Source organism: Corapipo altera, unplaced genomic scaffold (genome assembly GCF_003945725.1).
Source record: "Corapipo altera isolate COAL_440 unplaced genomic scaffold, ASM394572v1 81, whole genome shotgun sequence".
Lineage (NCBI taxonomy): Eukaryota > Metazoa > Chordata > Aves > Passeriformes > Pipridae > Corapipo > Corapipo altera.
In genome coordinates this window covers 559,588-582,209 of record NW_020884987.1, presented here as the reverse complement: position 1 = coordinate 582,209, position 22,622 = coordinate 559,588, and the positions used below count along the sequence as shown (strand labels likewise).

Here is a 22,622-nt window from a genome sequence, read left to right as displayed (position 1 = left end):
AGGAATCAAGAGTGGGTGATCAAAATGAGAACCACAGGATGGGCTCCTAGCCTATTCTGCAAATACCAGCTAAAGATAACTGTGACACCAGATAACTTACTCTGCATTTCTGGCACTGTAACTGTGTTGAGAATTCACCAATGGTATGATCTGTCTAAACCATTCATGAGGTCAGTAGGCTGTAAAAATCCAGCATTACGCTGAAGCCTCCTAATCATGTGTGTATGGATGTGCTCTGAGCTGAGCTGTATGTATTTTAGAAGTAAATTCACTTTATTCTGTATTGTGTGCAAAGCCAGATAGTTTTTCAGGGATAGTATGCTCCAGTATGGATTGATAGGAAGTCTGAGTTTCTAAGAGAGCCTGTGGCAGAAATTACTGCAATTTACTTATATTTTGGATTCATAATTAATTTTAGCCAATGCTTCTGATCTGAAGGCAGGAACAGGCTCTGAGGGATGTTGTTTGTTTGAAGATCTTTAGAAGCCCAGGTTTGTCACAAAGAGACAGTTGTTTGCCAGTTGCTGTGATTTCAATGAACACCTTTGCATACTTGGCATTTCTGATTTTCTTTCTAGGGTCCTCGTGGTCCTCAAGGGATTGATGGTGAACCTGGTATCCCTGGCCAGCCTGGTGACCCTGGTCCTCCGGGGCATCCCACTCACCCAGGACCGGATGGAATAAGCAGGGTAAGTTTTACACTTGCTTTAGGAGGAAGTGAGTGTTGGATCATATCCACGTGATACAGTTAGTGACTTCCTTTTGATTCAGTCAACATGGAATGTTGTGCCTACAGTTCCCATCTTCCAGTCATGAGAGACAACAGCAAAAAGTTCTGCCAAAAGTTCTGCTAAGAACTGGGACAAGTTGAATGTGAGAAACCTTGGAAAGGACACACCTTTCAAAGTGGGTTTTGGGATCTAGAAAAGCCAAACTGCCCAAATCTAAGACTATCACTACGGTTCTGTTACTTCCAGCTGATTTAAAGACAAGAGATCTGAGGAATATTGCAGGAGAACTAGTACATCAAATTAGTAATATAGAAAAGAGAAAAGTAAGATGAATTATAAATAATAAAATAACTAGTGAGAGAAATGAAAATGTAATTGTTTATGCTTCTTGCTGGAAGTATTGAGACCAACACTGAGAAGATTTATATAAGAATTTTGTTTGTAAAAAGCAATGTTAACCAGCCATATACATTGACAAAGTGTTCTGCAAGACTTATTTTTCTCCCTCCTCCTATTGAACACTAATTATGACTGATAATTAAATAGATATTTGAAATTCTCAAGTATATTCAGTTACATATTTATTGCTGTTTAGAAGATACCTGTTTTGATTTCTCACTCCGATGGTCCAGCAATGTTACTGAAAAAAAATAGAGTTATGTTGACAAAAATCTGAAATATTCATGTTAGGCCAATGGCTTGTAACTTTGGGCAGCTTTTCATGACTTTAACCACATTTCCAAATAGTCTTGAATCCAAGAGATTTAGCCCAAGTAAATATCTTCAGCAGACAGGAATCTCTTAGAATCACAGAAGCAGCATAATGGGTGTTAGGCTGTTGCCCTAGAGAAAACATGGAAGAATAGGTGTGGCCAGAGATCTAATACATTTTTTGTTTGTATTCCTGTTTCTGAAGTTAGACAATCTCCAGCCTTGTGGAAAATATGTTTGGAGACCAATCTGATGAGGAACAAATAGTAAATCTTAGAAAACTTGAATCTGCATTTGAGCTTGTTCCTTGTTCTCAGCCACTGTAAGCTCTGGCCTGCCATGAGTGAGGATCTGGCTCTAAGCGAAGCAAAATAAAACTTGATTTCAACTATGTGCTTGCACAAGAAGGAGAGCACTGCAGGATCTCCCTGCTCGAACTCATTGGTCTCTGTGAAGTGGTAGGAACAGCAATGGTTTTCAGCTTTGCTGGATGAGGGCAGCATGCTTAAAAAATCTGATTTGCAATCATAAAATCAGCCACATTTCCTTTTACCTTAAGATATTTCTGAACTTTGGAGCACAGTAAGTGAAAACAAAAGGAAGGTTTAGAAGACATGAAGGAATAAGGCAGCTGAAGTTAAGGTGTGGTTTAGATTTGCAGGTCATTAAAAAAGTTACTTAATTTCATGGGAGGCTTTTCCCTTTTTAGGTAACTCTCTCATTTATTTAAGGTTAAAGTGGAAAGAGAGTCAGAATAGTAAGCGGACAATATGATTTATCCACCTGGTCTTCGAAACTTTAAACTCCTCAAATTTACAGGAGAGACAAATTCTTTTTTAATGATTAAACTAAGAATTTATTTGCTAGCACTGCAAAGCCGAGGTAAAAAATGGAAATGTGCTTAGATGGATTTTTGCCTTTTGAACCATGATGATGACTTACAGCTAAAATCATCCATCTTATTTTTTCAGCCATTTGCAGCTCAGATGGCAGGACTAGATGAGAAATCTGGGCTTGGCAGCCAGATGGGACTGATGCCTGGCGCAGTGGTAAGACCAGATTAGCCCTGTATGGTAGGACAGGGTGGAAGTGGGGTGCACATGCAAAAACTCAGAGGGGTTCCTATGCCTCTCGAACTTGGATATACAGTATATTCTAGTGCTGTGTTGCTCAGTATCTAGAAAAAAAACAAGTGAAAAAACATTCTCCTGCTAAATGAAAGTCTTTTTTCCCCTCACCTCTAGCCGTCCTACTGTTTTCCTTCACTCCTTCTGAAATGTAGCAGCTACTAACAGTAAGGTACAGGAGAAAAAAACAGCTCCTGAGTTTGTGTTTCTTATATCTTGAGCCATGCAGATTAACTGAAAATTGTCAGGTGTAACACAAAGCAGAATAAACAAATATGTGACTTTGAAGACTTCTTTTCATGTTGTGACAACAAATAAGTTATTTTTGGTAGTAACTGAAAAAAAAAAATCCCAAACCAGCTCTTAACTGAAATCTATGCTTTATTATTTCAAGACAGAAATAATTTCTGTTTCTCCATGGATCCGGTTTTATCAATGGCATCCCTCACTTTTCAGATATGTCTTTTACTTTTTCTGCACTGGGGTAACACTAAACGTTTTTGCCATCAGTGAAAGCTGTTTCACCACTCTAAGCTTTCTCTGCTAGAACCCCTGGGGTTGTTTTTGAATATTATCTCTCTTCATGTTTGATGTCCTGAAAATACTGTTACCCTCTTTGCTAAAATCTTAACATTTATTCTTAAGGAAACCATCCTTTAGTGATTGTGCTGTCCATTAGTTTGCTTACCTGAATCTTATCCATCCAAGTCCCCACTAGTAACTTTCAAAATTAGTTTCAATACCATATGAAAGGTTCTAAAGATAATCTGATATTTTGCCTTAGGATTAACTTTTCTTTTCTGTGAATGTCTCTCTCCAGTGAGCTTGCTTTGTGCACATACAATGATTTGTTCCACAAGTCTGTCCTACTTTGTTGCCCTTCATTGTTTTGCTTAATCCTTTTACTCAGTTTGTCTCAAGGTATTGCATCTCTTGTACTGTCTCTTCTTTTGTCACTCTCAAATATTAATAATTTTGATATTAATACATGTATGTCTCTATAAGGCCTTACACAAAGTCCAATAAAGTAATTTGGCACTCGCTGTCTTTGGATTGATTCATCTGTTATATGACATTCTTTTTTCCTTTCCTTGTAAACTAACTGACAACCGAAACATTGTTCTGTTTCTAATGTTGATTAGATTTTTAAAATAACCTATTACAAACTCTTTGACATTTGCTTTATAAAAATTGATAAAATTAATGAATGTTAAAAGACATAAGTCTTCAGCTTCTGTCAAAATGCAGATTATTGTCTCTTATAGATGTTTTTGTGTTCCTAGAAACAAGAGAATTATTTTCAAACAAGATAATGTTTATTTCATGTTACAAGTTACAATTAAGCATGAGATTTTTCTAACAATCCCATAAAACCTTCTAAGGGAAAATCTGAACTTTCTGTAACAAACCACAGCCATTTGGAAGCTGTTTTGGTGGTTTGTATGATACATTTAAACACGTCCTTCCATTGCTGCTTCTCAGCTCATGGCTGAGAACAACAGGATTAATTTAGTTTTGTCATTGATTCCATTAAGAGATTCATCTGAGTAATGAGATTCCCTTCAAGGGAAGACTATTCTTATTTTGTTACTATTTTTTTTTTTTTCAGTGGAGACAGCACAGTTGTTCTGGCTGATTCCAGAGAAATTGTGAGGTTTCAGAAAGCAACCAAGCCCATATTTTCAGTTGTTAATGAAATGACGCTCCTCTGACTTTTCGAGTTTGAAGATTTCATTCTATGTGCGTTTGATAACTAGAGTTTTCTGAGTAAAAGCCTTCCCAGGGGTTTGACCATAGAAATGCCATCTTGGAGGTCACTATCAGACCTTTCTTGCTGTCTTTGCTGGTGAATGTTGCTTGGGAAAGGGTGTTTTCCAGTATGTAACAAGTTATGTGTTTGACAGGGTCCAGTGGGTCCGAGGGGTCCTCAGGGTCTCCAAGGAAAACAAGTAAGTGCTTCACCTCAGGATATTTGGGATAAGTGGCTAGAGATGAAGGAAAAGCTCATAGTAATGGGTGTGTGTTCATCTCTGGGGCGATGCCCATCTTCAGTGACACGTGGCTGAATACATCTTCATCTAGAAGTGAATTTAAATGAGCTGCTGTCAAGAGCTCTGCTCCAGATGTACTCTGTACACAGGAATTAGCTCAAAAAGAATGGTTTATTAGACCTTTAACAAGGTTTTAACCCAGCACGTATTTTTTAATGAGGGAACAGTGATGAAAATGGTGACTGTTCTGTACAGCTTCAGTGTTTTTAGTATCCGACTTTCACTCATATTGAAATGTGAACTGGTTCTGAATTAGAATCCAGTCTGTCCCATGGACTGTGATTTTCCTGGTCATGAATTTTAATTGATATCCTTATAATTCCTTTTGGACTTTGTAACTGTATTAATCTTTGGTTAATTTTAGGGTGGTGCTGGCCCCACAGGCCCACCTGGTGAACCTGGGGATCCAGGACCTATGGTAAGACCGATAAATGCAAACATTTCTGCAAGAAAATTACCAATATGTTATTCATTTTTGTTTCAGGACAGAATTTTTCTTATGTTGTTTCAACTATTAAGTAACTTTAGTGGAGTTGTATTGTTCAAAGCAAGGACCAATGATATTATAAATGATCATTCTTACTTTTCCAGCGGAGACCTGAGGATGGTTAAGCACTGGTAAAACCATACCTGGTGGTGTAACTTACACAAAGGGTGATGAGAATGTTTATTTTTTGAGGGAACAAAATCATTCAAAAAGGCAAGAGCCAGAGATTTCCAGCAACAGCAACTCTGATTTTTAAAGTATTTTTTTTCTCTTAAAGAGTCTATCCTATATTTTCATATAATATAATGCAGGTTTTTTAGGGCAGGATGGTTAGAAAGAGCACCACAAAATTAAGCAAATGTGCTTAGGCATAAAATTTGTCCTTTGTCCATATGTTTTCATAAAAGCAGACTTTGAAATGAAGCAAATAGGTATTTTAGTGATGGCTAAATTGACTTCTCAAGAAATATATTTATGTCTTAGGGACCAGTAGGTTCTCGAGGACCAGAGGGACCTCCAGGCAAACCTGGTGAAGATGTAAGTTTTTTGCTCTTTGTATCTTTTTAATTTTTAATAAAACAAACATTGGCATCTGTGAGACAGTGACTAACCAGCATATGTGTCTGTTGTAACTGCTGTTATCTGTTTGCTTTTCTTTGTAATCAGACTCCTCATTAAGTGCAGTGTCACAACTGGGAATTTTGGCCATGGTACCTAAGGCCTAAGCACCAGCTCTTTGTTATTTCTTGCCTCAATCAGTTCTTGACTGTGATGTCTTTCCTGAAATCAAATGTGATAATATATCACGAGAGAGCAATTCTCTTCTCTTTTGGTATCACATGATGAGTTAGAAGAACTGTGATGGTAGCATGTACGTGTGTCTGGACAACGAGATTTTAGCGTTTAATTTCTTAAAACTTTTGATAGTTTGTTATATTCGTAACAGATTTTATTACTCTTATCCATGTATGTACACATATATGTAAAATGGGTGGTTTATACATGTTACATAAACGTATATGTACTGCACAACAGCAACCTAAGAGCTTGCCAGTAGGTGTGTATTATTTGTTTGCAAAGCACACTAAATCTGCCTAAACTGTAATTTATAGCTTGGAAATTCGTTAAAAATTGCAGATGCTAGATATTTTAGTATAAAAATTCCCATAGCTTGTGTACCAGCTACCTTCCCATTTAACTGTATGTTACAACCCACCCCAGAAAGGGGAGGGTAACCCAGGTTCTTATTAATAAATCCCTTGGGGTAGATTAGAGCAAAATGACATTGAATAATTGGTGTTTGAAAACTTATATATGTAGGATTTATTTTAGAACAATTTTGTTTCAAAGGTAAACAGGTATGTTGCCATTTTGGGTGTTATCATCTATATCTCTCATCTACAGCAATATGGCATAAAGAGAACCTTTAGGGGAAATGCATAAAGGAGAGAAAGGAAAGACAGTATAAGGGTAAGGGAGAGGGAAAGAAAAGCTGAGAGTGGAAAGATGTATATAATCACCGCCCACGGGGTCCAGAGATGACACTTGGTAGTTGCAGTCGGTGAGTTGAAGTGGTGGCCTTGATCTGTTGGGGATAGGGGAGAGAAGCCCACAAACTCAAAGAAGTTGTGAGTTATTATATCCATGGATGCTGTCCCAGGCCATGCCTTGAGCCTCCAAGGTCTCCTGAGCCTGCGAAGAGTTCCTGTGAGGGACACGGGAAAGGGTTTTTCCCACCTTTCAGGATTGGCAGGGGGCTTTGATGGACCAACAGCCCCAGCCACTTCCCAGCCTACAAAAGTCCCTTGGTGATCTTAGAATGCTTAAATCATTAACTGTTTCAGTCTCTGACACTGTACAAGGAGTTTACAGTTAACTCTCAGCATGGGGAAACCGAATCTTGACGCTGCTCTAGGACTTTCCTCCATTTCCAGAGTACGTCTGGGCATCTTTAATTGCATTTGTGAGGCACTTTGCCTTCTCTCTGTCCAGAAAATATTTTTCTGAAGCCTTTCATATTCCTGCAGGCTGGTGTCCTGGATGTATTTGAACTGATTGATGCATATAAAGGAACGATTGGTTGTGACTGGAGGACTTTGAATAATCTTCAAAACGTGCTTGCTTGGTTCTGCCATATTTTCTTTCCCATTGCAGTACACAGAAAATAGTCACCATCCTAGAATGGAATTATACACATTTTAAAATATTTGAGCAGAAGGAAAGTAACAAGCTGCAATGCAGATAGTTTTAGATTGCTGTTCCAGTGGGAAAATAAAGCAATCTGGTGCTGGGTGAAGAGTGCCTCATAATTCCCAGGAAAATTACGTGGCAGCGCCATCTTGTGATGCTGGGATGCATTGTGGGATTCTCAGTCTTCAGTTCCCCCAATGCTTGGTTAAAAACCTTTCTTAAGTTAATGTGTCTAATACACAACTGCTGGACATGTGTGTGGTTGATTTTAAAAGAAGATGATTGAATATCTTCATTTATTTGAATGGAAGAATGTTAAGAGAAGTTAATTTTCCCATTTTTTCCTAATTTAATGTGGTTTTTTTTTTTTTCCCTTAGGGTGAACCTGGTAGACCAGGACAAGCTGGTGAGCCTGGATTTCCAGGATCTCCAGTAAGAGCATGATTATTTACACTTTAGAAAAACCAATCATATTTAGAAAAATAATCATGTGTCATCATATGATATTGATCACTTATCACATCATACTGATGATTCATCAGTGCAAAGCTCTGCCACTCATACTTGTGTTAGCTCACTCTTAGGCTCCAGTCAGTGGAGCTGTTGTTATCTGAGAGTATGAAGGTGTTCATGTAATTTCTGTTATAAACTCCTGTGACCAATATTCTAACACAAGCACCTAACTCCCCTCCAGGAGTCTTCCCTGAGAAACTGGAGAGGAAACTAAGTCCAAGATAACTTCAGTTTAATTGCTAAATGTGTTTTAGTAATGGCTGTTTATCATGCCGAACTTTTCCAAAAGAACATATGCAGTGAGCAGCTCTGAGTTTATATTTATTTTAAATAGCTCTGAGTTTTGATCTCTGCTTAATTAATGTTTCTCCATATTAAGACTCAAAAGTTCATTTGCCACTCATTTTATTTCGTTACTTCCATTGAAATTTGAGGCTTGATCACACCCTAATATAAATGATAAATCTTTTAATATTAGTAAAAACGTACATAATGTGAGACAGTCCAACTTCAAGACTGTGTCATGTGTGACCTGCTCAAATTCCCTGCCTCACTATGCTATGTCACCAAGGTGAAGGGGTGTTAGCAGTATTCATATTACCTGCACCCTCATCCCTGTTAGCACCATTATTGGTGGGCTCATATGCAGAAATCAGGATTTTATTTGTTTGTTTGTTTGTTTTTCTTACTTAGGGGCCTCGAGGCTTTCCTGGTGCTCCTGGTCTCCCAGGTCTCAAGGGTCACCGGGTAAGAGACAGGTTTTCCTACTGGTTATAGATGATATTTCAGGCAGTTTTACTATAAAGATACTAAAGATTATTTTTTTTTTGGTATTTATGTGAAATTTGACTACACTACAGGCGAGCCAGCTGTAGCAGAATTACTGACATTTGAGAGGAAGAGGGCCTTGCAGAAAACCAACACTATTCCCCTTTAAACTGACCTCTGTGTTACATTCTCTAGTGCTTTCTTCACTCTATTTTCAAATGTTCTGGGAATCTGGAAGGAGCTTGCATGAGCCCTGCCAAGCTTCAGGAGGCGCAAACCTGACAGTTCTCTCTCTTTGTTGGCAAGTCTTGTGTTAGGGTGGGGAACTTGAGAGGTGGATATGTTTGCAAAATGGAGCGACTACAAATTACCAGGTTTTCTGGCCAGAATTTTACTTTGGGGAGGAATAAGTAGGTTTCCTGTGGCTCAGAGCCTCCTCCTTGTTGTTTAAGGATTTTTTTTATAAAACCGTTCTTGTTTTAAAAAGGAAACCAAATCCAAGGAAATGTACCTTGTACAACTGGTTTCCATTTAGGAAATGTTTAAAAACTTTATTCCGTCTGTTTTTTTTTCTTCCTTATTTTTTCCTTTCTTACTCTTACCACCTCAGATCCATTCTCAACACTTTAGTATCAAGTTACTTTAACAATAACAGTAGGAATGCTCTCTGTATGTACATATATGAATGCAATTTCTCCATATTTTTATAATTTACAGGGATTGAAAGGACTTGACGGTCCAAAAGGTGAAATTGGAGCAGCTGGAGCAAAGGTATTTTTGTGGCCCAAAAAACTAAATGGTTGAGCATGTTTTATATGAGCATGAAAGAGGGTAGATATTCTGAACACAGCTTTGTGCACGCTCCTGTCAGTGCTATTCATGCAGAGTGGAGTTGTCCGTATTTACTGTGTGTTTGATATATATAAACTGCTATACAATGACATGTCTGGGCTTTATCCTGAGAGTCCCAGTTTCAACTGGGGCTCAGTTTTAGGCCTGTAAGGTGTCACTGGGTGAATTGACTGCGGTCCATCTGTGACACGTATCTGTGACACCGAACACAAGAAAGTCTCTTAATGAGGAGCCCATGCATATCTTGCAACTTTCCAGTTGGGCAGTTCGTGTTTCTTGTTGGCTTTGTGACCAAGTTGAGAGGGAAAACACAGTTTTCTAACACTTTTTTAATACAATAAAATAGAGCAACACAATAATAAAAACCTGACTCTTCTCTTTTGAATTACTGTACTACAGACTGACTTAAATGAAACAGGCATTGGAGTGGAGAGAGAGGATATATTTTATCCAACTGACTATTTTTCACCTAACAAGTTTATTCTATTACAATTTTTGACCCCCACTGGCACTGCAGCACCCTTACAACTTCAGCTTAAAGCAGTGGTAACACAGGATAGCCACCTGGAGTCAGTCCTTTCAAGATAGGTTAAAAGTTGTATTAAAAGAACATAGAACACTTTTTTCAGGCTTTTCCACGTTCATTAGTGCTGATGCTGAAACATTTTTTGGCCTGGCATAGGTGATAATTGAATGTGGGACAGAACTATTCCTTTAGATTAAAAACATAGTAAATGAAGTGAACCTTCCAAAATCTGAATTTAAATGTGTAATTAGTAGTTAAGGAGAGTTTGTGTAAGAAAAAATTTCTTTCCTGACTTTGACTTTCGGTGGAGGCAGCAACAGCAGAAGACTTGGAAGGAGCAGGTAGGTGGTGTGGGCAGGTAGCTGGAACACACAGGAGTTAAATCTGCTTCATTATTTCACTGAGAACATGTAAACATGGCACCTCCCATCAGCGTGGGAAACAATACTCTTGCCCTGTGTGATGCACATAGGCTACTGTGCAAACCTGCCTCTGAGCTCCAATAGGAGGACACAGGACAGGGAGGAGATGTAACTCCACTTTGCTTTCACCCATTTCTCTAATTGCATAATTTCATTTCCATTTCTAGGGAGAGTCTGGACCAACTGGTGCCATGGGAGCAACGGGTCCTCTGGTGAGTGTCATGTGCACTGGGTATTGCAGAAGTGATTGTAAATACTGTTGCCAGTAGGAATTTCTAGGTTTTGATATCTGTATTTGAGGTCATGGGGCTGAATTTTCTCTTAATTAAGGCTTCATTTTCTATTACACTCACAGTAAGTTTGGTCCACTGTAAGCTGTTATTCTTCTCCGTTCAAAGATGTAGGGTGATAATGATAAATCAGAAGGCTCAGCAGAAACATGAATGTAGGTGTGGTGGTTGTTTACCTACTCATGTAAGTGTAGGGTGACTAGTTTTTTTATTTTTATATATTGATGTTTCATATGGAGTGATTTCAATATGAGAAAAACTGGGTTAGGTTGCTCTGAGGTAGAAGTGGAGTAATTTAGTCAGAAATGAACTACCTAAGAAAACCATGGACGAAGGATTTTGGATATTACAGTAGGGATAAGCATACAAGGCATGAAAGTGAAATGGAGAAACTTTTTCTCAGAGTAGTTTTCATTCAGATGCGGTTTTAGAAAACTGAATAGGTGTGAGATGCCAAAGATTGACTCTCAGCAGTTCTTCTGGAAGTACAGCACCTTTCTGATATTAGATAATGGCATCTCTCTGGGAGCACTATGTTGTATCATGTAGGATGCAATATCCCTGAAGTGGGATCCAATTTGTGAATGAGAAGTAGTGAAAGATATTGCTTTATTGTCACTGGTGAGTATATACAGAATTTATTCAAATGTGTTTAGAACTGGAAATACTGTTGGAACAGAAGAAGAAAAATTACTGTTTATTAAATTTCCACTGGTCAAGTCTGTGAGACTGTAAGGACTAATGTGAGATCCTACTTCTTTCCTGCTATAGCACAAGACAAGCTATACCTGCAGGGATAAAAAAAAGAATAACTTGATTCTTTAACTGTTGTTTCCATCATCCATCCTTATCACTCTTGTAGTCTCAGTGAAACTAATCACGTTCATGTTAAAAGTAAATAAAGAAGATTGAGCAGAAAACCACTGGAGAGTGATGCAGTGCAAAGGAAAAGTCAAGTATGTTTAGAAAAATCCCAAAAAACAAAGGAAAAAAAAATCCAAAAGAGGTGGTGGCAAGTGTTCTCTCCATTATGGGGGGGGAAACTGAAGTGAACTGTGCTCTGCCCTTCTTATTATTCTGCCATGGTGGCCTCCTAAATAATGCACTTCTTGTTCTCTCTTCAAGGGACCTAGAGGAATGCCAGGGGAAAGAGGTCGAATTGGACCACAGGGTGCTCCTGTAAGTAGGATCTTCCTTCTCCATCCTAGTAATTCTTCCCTTGTTTTACTTAAATCCCTGACCCTGAAAGTGTTTATTCATGTGACTTGCCAGTCACTTGTATGGTGAGTTCTGCTGTAGCCTAAGAGTGTTAGGGCTGAGTGGGTTTGTGGGGTGAGACCTTTACCATAAATTTTAAAAGTTAGAAACAGTTTTTAAAAGGAGAATGGTAGCTGTACGGTAACTTCTCATACCAGAGCTGCCCATGAGGCCAAGTACCTTCACAATACTTTTTTCTGTGATACAGAAAAAAATTTGTTTCTGTGGAATTTCTCATGAGAGGCTATTTTCACCAAAAATTACAGAACTGTAAATAATATGTATTGATTTTTGTCTGCATAAAAGTTTAAAACAAAAGTTTAGATGCAGTCTTTCAATTAGGATTTCAAATTTAGATGAAGTCATACAATTTAATTCCAGATAATAAAACTGTCTTCTTAAAAAATATTTTGATTTTCATCTAAAAGGATTAGCCTTGACATGAGATCATACTTGAGTAGAAGTTTCATCTTGTTGCTTTTACATCCAATGTCAAGTATTTCTTTTTCTGGCATTTCTCCCTATGACTTTTATATGTTCCATGTATGTTATATGCCCCATACAATGACATTCTCAAAATATTGTCCTTTCTGAAAATAGAGAAATTCATTAATTAGAAGGGGAACGTAATTTCTTCCAGAGGTTTTTGACAGTGTTTGGAGGAATGTGCAATCCAGCGCTTCTTTTATCAATTTACTATGTGTGGCTTTTATCACAAATGCCAACAATAATAATTTTTTAAAAAGTAGAGTTCTTATAAATATTCTGTCTTTTATATTTTCATAACTAGGGTGGGCGTGGCCAGCATGGTATGCCTGGGAAGCCAGGGCCAATGGTAAGGTTTTTTTCTCAATCACCTGTTTATTCTCTCTATTTCCACTTGCCTTTTGACACTACGAAATAAAAAACCATGTTGGGAGTTGCTGGTATCAGTAAAGTGCACCTGGAATTAATTACTTGTGAGTGATTCCTAATTCTACTTATTTTTGTTTTGGTGCTGTCTTCTGAGAAATTATACTCCCTAGTTTACTTCCTCTAAAGGCTTTTATTTGCAGAGGAGTAAACTACAACATCCTGTGGGAAAGGTGATGCTTTGCTGCTCTTATGGAGTCCATACTGTCGGGAGGAAACTGTCCTAAACATCTGCACTGTGATGTAAATCAGTTTATAATTGCGTATTATCTTCCTTCGAGTACAAAGTTTTCAAACGAGAGCGCAGCCATTCTCAGCAAGGGGAAATGCCACTCACTGAAGCAGAACTTACTCCCTGCAGTTGATCTCTTACCAAAGCTGTGTAAGAGCCTTTTAATTAGGGACAGTCACTTATGGAACTGAAGAACCAGAAGCCTCAACGTCTGCCAAAATGAGCAAGCCTGGTTTGTGTGGCTGTTGAAGTCCTCACGTGATGGCAGCAGGTCTGCAGATGATGTGGCTGTTTGAACTATGAAGTCATTGTATCAAAGGTTGCTGGTTTCAATCCTACAATCCGGTCTCACAATGCATTTGGAAAATGCATATGAGAAAAATTCACATAAATCAGTGATTATTCACACACTTATTATTAATTTTCTGTTGCTTTTACACATGAGAGCTTGTGATGATTTTGTACTGCTTGTGCAAGGCCAGCTTCCACTTAAAAAATATTGTATACCTTTATGTTTACTTTTTTTTAGGATGTGGTTGACAGTTTCTGCCTGTTGATGGAGTCAGCCTGAACCTTTAGCTCTTTGTGATATTTTGCAAACAAAACAACAAACCAAACACAATATCTAACTACCAGACACCCCAAAATCATTGCATAAAAAAACCCCCCCAAACCCCTAAAATGCACCTGACCACAGTAAAAATTTCATTCTTTATTTGCTAATGATTAAAACCTGAGAAAAATTCAGTTACCTATGCCATTGGAATGAACAGACTATTTTATTAAAAGCTTAATTAAGAAATAATTAGCTTTAATAGAAGCTCAAAAAATGAGCGTTAAGTTCCTAAAAGCTGCAAAACTCAGTTATTTAGTTTATCACGAAAGATGTTAAAGTTGTTAGAAGAAACTTTCAAACAATGAAAAGATTTTTGGAGTATCTAAAACAAATGACAAAGTTTAAAAAAGCTGGGTCCCAGGCTAGGGAATTCTACATGAAGCTTGAAATTTTTCTTTGGCATAAAATATGAGCTCAGCTCCACTGGACGTGATAACTGGTTGGCTAATATTTTTGGAAAATCCCATGAAGTGTCACAAGGGAGATACTGGTCCTTGATGCATGTGTTTCTCATTGGAGGAAGCGTTAATGAAATGTGTTGTTATTTGGGTCAGTGCAGTGGTACACTGTAATTCTGGAATTCTTGCTGCAACAGGAGAGAGATTTGGCAGATATTTATTTGTGATCCAATAAGCTGGGACATAGGTTTACAAAAATCTACTTAGTGAGTTGTTATATCAGTTCTGTAGAAATCCAGTGCAAGGTCACGGCAGAAATGCTTGTAATAATGCTAAGTGGGACAGACTGTTCTGATTAAGTTTGTCAGGAGAGCTTTATTACAGTATGAATCATATTTTACAAAAAGGCATAAAGTCAGGAAAGGATAGAGGAATCATGTGGGAAGAGTGTTGTAGTGAGTGTTTATAACCACCGTGTGCTGCCACTCTGAGACTTTATAGTACAGTAGAAAGTTCATCTGTTGAAAGTCCTGTTCAGCACAGGAGGCATTATGGAACCATATGGAACCAATCCACAAATTTAAGGCCCTTAATTGGCAGTCTTCCTGTATAGCAGAACGAGGTTTGCGTCATACCATGCAGGTATTTTCAAGTGTATACTTGCAGTTTGTTTTCTAGTGAGTTTAGACAGTCTACCATGTAATGCCTGCCCAAACTTCATGTCCTCACAGTCACAGGAGGTGTGACTCTGTTACTCTGCAATGCAACAAACCAAGAATTTGCCTCTATAGCCAGAAATAGTGTAGCAACATCAGTACTGTGGCTGGAGCTGTCAGACCTTCTGAGAGCATTGACTATCTCAAGATATTCTGTTATTTGGGGAGAGCTATACTGGTTTGGGGAGCTGAAGGTGTACCTCTGCAAACACGTGTGCTTCATGGTGTGGCAGAACTCAGCCTTTTCTCCACTTCCTTTTCCAGAAACACCTGCCTATCTTTGAACAAAGATTCAAGCAGTAAATTGTCTCTGCTCTACATCTTTGTCTCTCTTGAGAATTTAGTAAAAAATCTGTGTTTTACAGCTTGCAAATGAACTTGTCTGTGAATCTGGGAATCTTAATTCTCATAATTGCTAACTGTGTGTGTTGCAATTTGGACTTTAATAGCTGAATCAAGAACTTTGCTGAAGTCAGTAAATATATTATTAAAATACTGCACCACAGTTCCATAAAATCCGTGTGTATCACTTAAAAAAAGATATTTATAGTTATTTTTATAAAAGTTTTATGACTAAAACCCACGTGTAATCCTAGAACCATATTTACCCAGTGATTTAGGAACTAATCTATAAACTGCCAAATTACAGCTTTCTGTGTCTGTCTTTTATAGGGCCCACTTGGCATAACTGGTTCTCCAGGTTTTCCCGGTATTCCTGGTCTGAAGGTAAAAAAATAAATTGAAAGTATCTTTTTAAAATGTCTAATAACACATAATTAAAAATGTATACTAGACTGCACAGAGTTCAGATTGACATGTGTACAAGTCCCCAGGAGTCACTGCGAAACCAATGTTAGTCAAGACCTTCAGAGAGAAGATGAAAATCCAAAGCCAAATGAAGCAATTGCAATTCACCACCCTTAGGATACTTTGCTTTCACTTTTGCTTGTGTTAAGGGGTGATTATAAGATCAATGTCATGCTGTTCCTCAGGAATCCTGTCCCGTTCATTCAAAGCATAACAAGATGTGTTATAAGTGAGGTTGCAAGGACTGGTCTCAGTCAGTATGGAAGCAGTACCTTCTAGTGCTGAAACCTCTAGTTTTGGCCAAGAACACTTTTTGAGATGACCTCAAATGCCTAAACCCCAAGAGAGATGTGCTGCAGTTCATCACAATAGAGCAAATAATGTTTGCTGCCTTTCGTGGCTCAGTGTGATTGGGCAGAAATGGAAAACTTGCACTGGCTGCAGCACTGCCTTTGTGGCACTTCCCTCACTTGCTTTTCAAGAAAGCGCACAATTTTTTTCTCTTAGCATTGAGACAGTGTCTTCAAAGAGAGAAAAGACAACTCATACGGCTTCCTTATTCTTCTTATACTTGCTCTCCATCCAGTTGCTCCTTTTTTTTTCCTTTACGCTCCTAAAACTCAATAGGAAAATGTTATACAAGAAGAAACTCTCAGTTAGATAGCCAAGATCAGCAGATGTTTTGTGTTGTTTTGAAGCTGGCAGTGCTCATGAAACTGTGTTTTGGAAACAAATCTTAAGAAGAGTGTTAACATAATTGTAGAGTCAAAGAACAGCAGGTTGGAAGGGGAGCTCAAGGATCATCTGGTCCAAGCTTGCTTTGCAAAAGCACAGTCTAGACAAAAGATGGGTGTACAGTTAAATGATAGACCTTTTAGTGCATGTCATAAATGGTTTTGATATGGTAAGCACTATCTTACACAAGTAAATGTTTGAAGAAGCTGTCACATGATGAATCGATTACAGTTTTTGAAAAGGAGAAGCTTGGCTTCAAGTTTGATCATCAGATGATGTCAAATTGGAGTAGCTGCTTTGAACTCCTAAAAACGAAGCAGAATATAAAACGAAGAGGTGGACTTTAGTTCTGAAGACGTGATATTAACAGCCATCAGTTCCAAAAAGCTAATTTCCTATATAAAGATAAAATTCAAAGAAGATGCTAGGAAGAATTTCTTTTTTTTTTTTTTTTTTTTTGTTTGAGCATCCAGTCTAATCTTATAGGGATTTTATGCTTAATATAGTACTGAAACAGTGAGTTCATCTGCACTGTGCAAAAAAAAATCACCCAACCAACCCCAGATGTGTTATTATGTCTAAATCTTAAGTCTTGCTGCTAATGAAGGCAAAAAAAAAAGCCCTTGTAAAATTACAGACACATACTGGGATTTTAGAGAGACGTGTCTGTCCTGTGATCTGATTTGGGCTCCTGGATAGTGCTACTTGCATATAGAAAGCTTCCTTGTCTTGTAAACATTGAGGAAAAAAAATCCTGTTTATGCTTTTAAAGTTTACATTCACATAGAAGTAATAGAAGCAAAATTAGGTAAGCAAAATTTAAGAGTAATAAACTAATTCAAACCAAATTATTTTTCTGTTATAAACTCAGTATGCCTCCTTAATTACTTTATAGTGCTGCTTTTTAGGGCAAAATAATGTTGTTATTTTGTCGTGTGCAATCTTAGGGTGAAGCAGGTCCAACAGGTCCTCGTGGTCCTGAAGGTCCTCAAGGACAAAGAGGTGAAACAGGTCCACAGGGCCCAGCTGGATCACAAGGTCTTCCTGTAAGTACATTAAATTGAGTTCCTCAGTGCTCAGCTTGTGCACGTTATCTGTTTATAGGGGTTTTTAGTACCCCATTTGAGCACCACCGAGTTTTGCTCAAATTACTTTTTTTTTTTTTTTTTTTACCAGGGGAAAAAAAAGGTCTCATTCATTTGTTTTGTGCTTACTTTACTGATAATAACTTTTTATTATTTAATTACAACAAGAAGGAAAACTGAAAGTTATGCAGCTTGATTCAGTATCAGTCCTAGAAGTACTTTAAACTTAAGTTTAAACATAAGACCTTCAACATTAAAAATCATATTTACTTGCATACTTTATTACCCATTTTAGCGTAAGTAGATCATATGTTGCTGTATTTATTTAATAGTCTTTCTTGTCTGGTCTTCTAAAGTGGATAAAATAACCTTCTGCATTTGCTATTGATGCCCTCCTCATTAAAATGATTCTTAATGATTGGTACATTATCTTTAGGGTACTGAAGGCACAGATGGCTCCCCAGGTGCGAAGGGCCCTACTGTAAGTAATCATGTTTCCTGCTGAAGAAATTGTGTAAGTTAATTTATTTTATTTCCTTATTTTTATTATGTTTCCTTACGGTGCTTGCTGTTGTTTCTGTTTGCAGGGATCTCCAGGCACTGGAGGACCCCCTGGTTTATCAGGCCCACCCGGTTCCCCCGGACCACAGGGCAGCACTGGCCCCCCTGGTATCCGAGGCCAGCCGGTAAGGATAGGGATCAGCAGGGCTTCCTTTAAATAAATTAATAATGAGTGTGCTGAGACTCGGATTTTGTGGATCTTCTGTGTGTCCAAAATACTGTTGTTGTCTTCTTAAAAGTCTGAGAAAGAAGTGTGTCTATATAAACTCAGACAAAGAGATTTATTTAATTTTTGTCTTTATAACGTCACAATAAACAAGCATGGTAAGGGGAAAGACAAATCATTATAAGCATCCTATTATATTGCCTACAACTAGTAACTAAGCTAGGAAAGGTTCCTCTGTTTCACAGTATAATACAAACTGATCAGGTGATTTATGCAGACTTTAAACCTTATCAGTGCTACTCATGTGTTTGTTTTCAGGGAGACCCCGGTGTCCCAGGTTTCAAGGGAGAGGCAGGACCCAAAGGTGAACCTGTAAGTCTCCATGTGCTTCGTAAGATGAAAAGGAATCACAAAGGCTTGTATGAATATTTCAAGTAGATCTTTAAATTTTTAAAGACATTTCTAACTGCTCATAATCATGAGAGTAACCATTATGGAAGACAAAGCACAGTGACCCTTGGTGTAGAGTGTGCTAACACTGAATGGTGAAGTGGGTTCTTGGATGTTATAAATCACCCACCCAACATAGGCCTGACAGGACTCAGGGACAGAAAAACCACTTAGTGCAACTATTGAGGTTTCTGTAGCACGCAGAATGAGAGCCTGGTAGTTTCTCCATCTCATATGAAATGGATCCATATGATTCTGGACATTTAAGAGCTCACAGGTCTGTGTGCTAATCATAATAAAGTCCATTTTATTTTGAACTTATATTTAATACTTATGAAGTTTTGCATATATTAGATATAGTTTATTTAGACACAAAATAATATAAATAGTTGCATGTTCACAGTATGAATAGCTGTTTAGCCCACAGTTAATATTTGTGAAAAGTTACTTGAAAACATGGCTAATTACATGCTGCAAGCATGTGACTTTTGGGACAAAACTGACTCTACAGAGTTTAAGTTGATTTGACTTGTCAAACAATCTTTGCAGCTTTTCCAAATACCAATTATCATGGGTGACTGTAAGAAGCACTGTACAGCCCAACTGCAATTTATTAGCTTATAAACATTGTGAAAGAGAAAAGCAGATGCTGAAAAGCTCCATTTTTTAACTGAATCAAAACCTAACTCTTTTTTTTCTCCTTTATTTGGAAAAATGTTTATGGTGTTTAGAAGACAGTCTGTTTCAATATGCCTGAGAAGTGGTAAGCTTAACAATGATTTTTTTAAAAAAAACATTTTACTTACACTAGGGCCCACAAGGTCCCCAAGGTCCCATTGGCCCCATTGGTGAAGAAGGGAAAAGAGGTCCTCGAGGAGATCCAGGGTCAGTAGGTCCACCAGGCCCTGTTGGAGAAAGGGTAAGCAATCCAAAGGAATAATGGCTTGAGAGATGCACTGCTAAGCTGAAAAACCTCTTCACCTAACTATGGATGTTCTTACAGCTTTGTTGTGGGTATAGTCAAAATTTATTTTCCTAACAGAAGTTAATACTGTGCATTATTTTTTTTTTACACTGGATATTTTCATGTGGGGATTCACTGCACAGGGTGGTATGGTAGGGAAAATGATAGAGATAGGACAAGCTAATCTGCAGACCTTTTGCTTAACCCTGTGTAAGTGGTCATCTTGCTTCCAGGGAGCTGTTCAATATGCATGAATGAGACATTGATATTTTTACCACTCCAAGTGGTAAAAAAACCCCAAGACTAAGTACCGAAGTTAGAAAATTGTAAGGAACCCCCAAACCATAAATCTGGTCCTTTATTTGCAATAACTTACGTAGAAGTTAAGATAATCACCTCACATCTATTGCTTTTCCTAGGGTGCTCCTGGTAACCGTGGTTTTCCAGGTTCCGATGGCTTGCCTGGACCGAAGGTAAATGAAATTAAAGTGTTCATCTTTTATTGGGTCATTTGTTAAATTTTCATACATGCAGATACATAAAAAGAAACTCTTCCATTAAAAATGTCTGCTTCTGGGCAAATAGGCTGATCCTCAACATCACTGGAAAAACAATCAAAAAGGCCTCAGAAATGCCAAAAGGGATCTGAGTGTTTTGAGAATAAAATTTTTTGGGAAAAGTCACTTTTGGTTCCTTGTGATGTTCAGCTTTGCTTGCTTGTCCCTGACTTAAGGCTCCCTTGTACTGAAGTGTGCATAGATAAGAGACTTTGACCTGTTCTACTACTATATTTCTTAATGTATTGCTCTGTAGGAAGTAGCTATTTGAAAAATTGCCTTTTCTTTGTGGATGGTGTAATTTTCCTCACACAAATGGGCTTATCTGTCTTTGGTTTTCCTAACCACTCTAACACTTCTAGGGAAGGGATTCACGTGGGTATTTGTCTGGTGCTTCCGTAAATTCCCAACTTCTTGGTAAAAATAAAGGAATTCTAAAATTCTTGTATAAATTTGATTCAAGGGTGAGAGACAACTTTTAAGTAAAAAATTGGGAAAAAAGTAGTAATAATAATAATAATAATAATAATAATAATGGTCTTGATAATTGGGAACTCTGTTTGCAAAAATAGGTCCTTCATGGAAGACACTGTTTTTACTTAACCTTCTCTTACTGTTGCTGCTCAGGCTGTTAACAAGTAGCCCATTTGTATCTTTCTAGGGAGCCCAAGGAGAGCGTGGTCCAGCAGGATCTTCTGGTCCTAAAGGAGGTCAGGGAGATCCTGGACGTCCTGGTGAACCAGGCCTTCCTGGTGCAAGGGTGAGGGACTAACAGCAGCATGCTATAAACCATGGCACTCTGCATTTTCTAAAGGCAACAATGAATGTTATGGAATTAAGAAGCTGTCATACAAGGGCAGACTCATTTCTGTGAGGCTAAAGGCCAAAATACCTGTCTTTTTTCCCTACTGATTTTGGGAAGCACAGCTTTTGTCTTTGAGAAAGGGGAAATAGCCCTGATAGAGAACAGCTAAACAGAAGGAAGTGTGCTTGTAAAGCACATAATTGCCACAGAGAACACGAATTGAAGGTCAACCTTCATTAAATTGGTGGTTGATAACTTACACAGTTGGGTGATGCATGTCATCTAGGGATTTGTTTACAGGAAAATTATAAGAGAACAATTTGGAATACCAGAAAACGACATAAAGGGATAAAAAAAGAGATAAAAGGTAAGATGTGATATAGATCACTGGGTTATGTTGGCAGAAATAAAAATGAGCCTGTGAGAAGCTCAAGAGGTGTAACAGCAAGAAAAGGGGGAATAGGAAAAGGGAAGAGAAGAGACAGCAAGGGATGAAGCTGTAAAGTGAAGATAAGGATGGAAGACCTTTAACACAGGGAATTTTGTGCTGTGGTATTAACTGTGCATGTCTTTTGGATTTATTTACATTTATTTAATGTTCTGGAGTTACATGCCTAACCCTAACACCAATAGTATTCCCGATTTTAGGGTTTGACAGGAAATCCAGGTGTTCAAGGCCCTGAAGGAAAACTTGGCCCCTTGGTAAGTGTTACAGAAATTAGTTCTTTCAGTTAATGCTACAGTAATTCAGAGGTCCCACATCATTGAATTTACTTCTATTAACATGAGTTTTCTTGATTTCTTAAGGCTCATCTTCTCTTTTAATTGTTTGCTTTAGATTCCTGACTTCAAAATTAGTTTTGTCTGTATAGCAGTGTCTGTTGTTCAGCAGCTGCTGCAACATTTTTAAGCCATTTATTGCTAAAATATTTTTCTAGCTGTCTCTTTAGGGACACAATAAAGTATTTGGTACATAATGACTCATTTATAATAATTGCATAGTATTTGATTAAATCCAGCACTATGGCTAAAGCTATGTCTGCTCTAAAGACATTTTAGCTGATAAGTGGAGCACCAAAGCAGGTTAGCATTATTTTCTTTCTACATGCAAACATTTTCTGAGGTTAATAAATGCCTATGAATAAGTATATTTATAATGTATTTGTAAATAAATTTTATTTATTTACAACTTAATGTGAAAAATTCTTTATCTCTTCAGGGTGCTCCTGGAGAAGATGGACGTCCAGGTCCAGCAGGTTCAATAGGAATCAGAGGTCAGCCAGGTAGCATGGGCCTTCCTGGGCCAAAGGGTGGTAGCGTGAGTATGGCAAAATCTGTTCAACTTGAAACATCTGCATATATTTTAATGGATGAAAAAAGTATCTAAAAATAGTCATTTTTATTCCTGCAATTTAGGGTGATCCTGGCAAACCCGGAGAAGCAGGCAATGCAGGTGTCCCAGGACAGAGAGTGAGTATGGTTGTTATTTGCAATGACTACAGAAAAGGATGCTTTTCTGTTATATAAATTCATTACACAAGATTTCTTCCTACGTCATTTTAATTTAGGGAGCCCCTGGTAAAGATGGTGAAGTTGGCCCTTCTGGTCCTGTTGGCCCTCCAGTAAGTCAGCTTTTACCACTCTGCCTGCCCATCACTCCATCCATTCTTCACCCTTTTGGCTTCTGTTTTTT

At 37.9% G+C, this 22,622-nt stretch overlaps 1 protein-coding gene across 1 annotated transcript in view; it reads left to right on the top strand.

Moving 5' to 3' along the window:
• The window catches only part of COL5A2 (collagen type V alpha 2 chain), a 102,226-nt gene that overhangs the window by 58,198 nt on the left and 21,406 nt on the right, over window positions 1-22,622 (top strand). Inside the window, exons 7-29 of the mRNA XM_027666187.1 lie at window positions 579-689; window positions 2,414-2,491; window positions 4,474-4,518; window positions 4,985-5,038; window positions 5,591-5,644; window positions 7,676-7,729; window positions 8,504-8,557; window positions 9,296-9,349; window positions 10,546-10,590; window positions 11,794-11,847; window positions 12,716-12,760; window positions 15,472-15,525; window positions 17,289-17,387; window positions 17,863-17,907; window positions 18,014-18,112; window positions 18,472-18,525; window positions 19,415-19,522; window positions 19,987-20,040; window positions 20,786-20,884; window positions 21,578-21,631; window positions 22,149-22,247; window positions 22,346-22,399; window positions 22,498-22,551. Coding sequence (XP_027521988.1) covers window positions 579-689; window positions 2,414-2,491; window positions 4,474-4,518; window positions 4,985-5,038; window positions 5,591-5,644; window positions 7,676-7,729; window positions 8,504-8,557; window positions 9,296-9,349; window positions 10,546-10,590; window positions 11,794-11,847; window positions 12,716-12,760; window positions 15,472-15,525; window positions 17,289-17,387; window positions 17,863-17,907; window positions 18,014-18,112; window positions 18,472-18,525; window positions 19,415-19,522; window positions 19,987-20,040; window positions 20,786-20,884; window positions 21,578-21,631; window positions 22,149-22,247; window positions 22,346-22,399; window positions 22,498-22,551 — 1,521 coding nt within the window. The remainder of the gene's footprint in view (window positions 1-578; window positions 690-2,413; window positions 2,492-4,473; window positions 4,519-4,984; window positions 5,039-5,590; window positions 5,645-7,675; window positions 7,730-8,503; window positions 8,558-9,295; window positions 9,350-10,545; window positions 10,591-11,793; window positions 11,848-12,715; window positions 12,761-15,471; window positions 15,526-17,288; window positions 17,388-17,862; window positions 17,908-18,013; window positions 18,113-18,471; window positions 18,526-19,414; window positions 19,523-19,986; window positions 20,041-20,785; window positions 20,885-21,577; window positions 21,632-22,148; window positions 22,248-22,345; window positions 22,400-22,497; window positions 22,552-22,622) is intronic.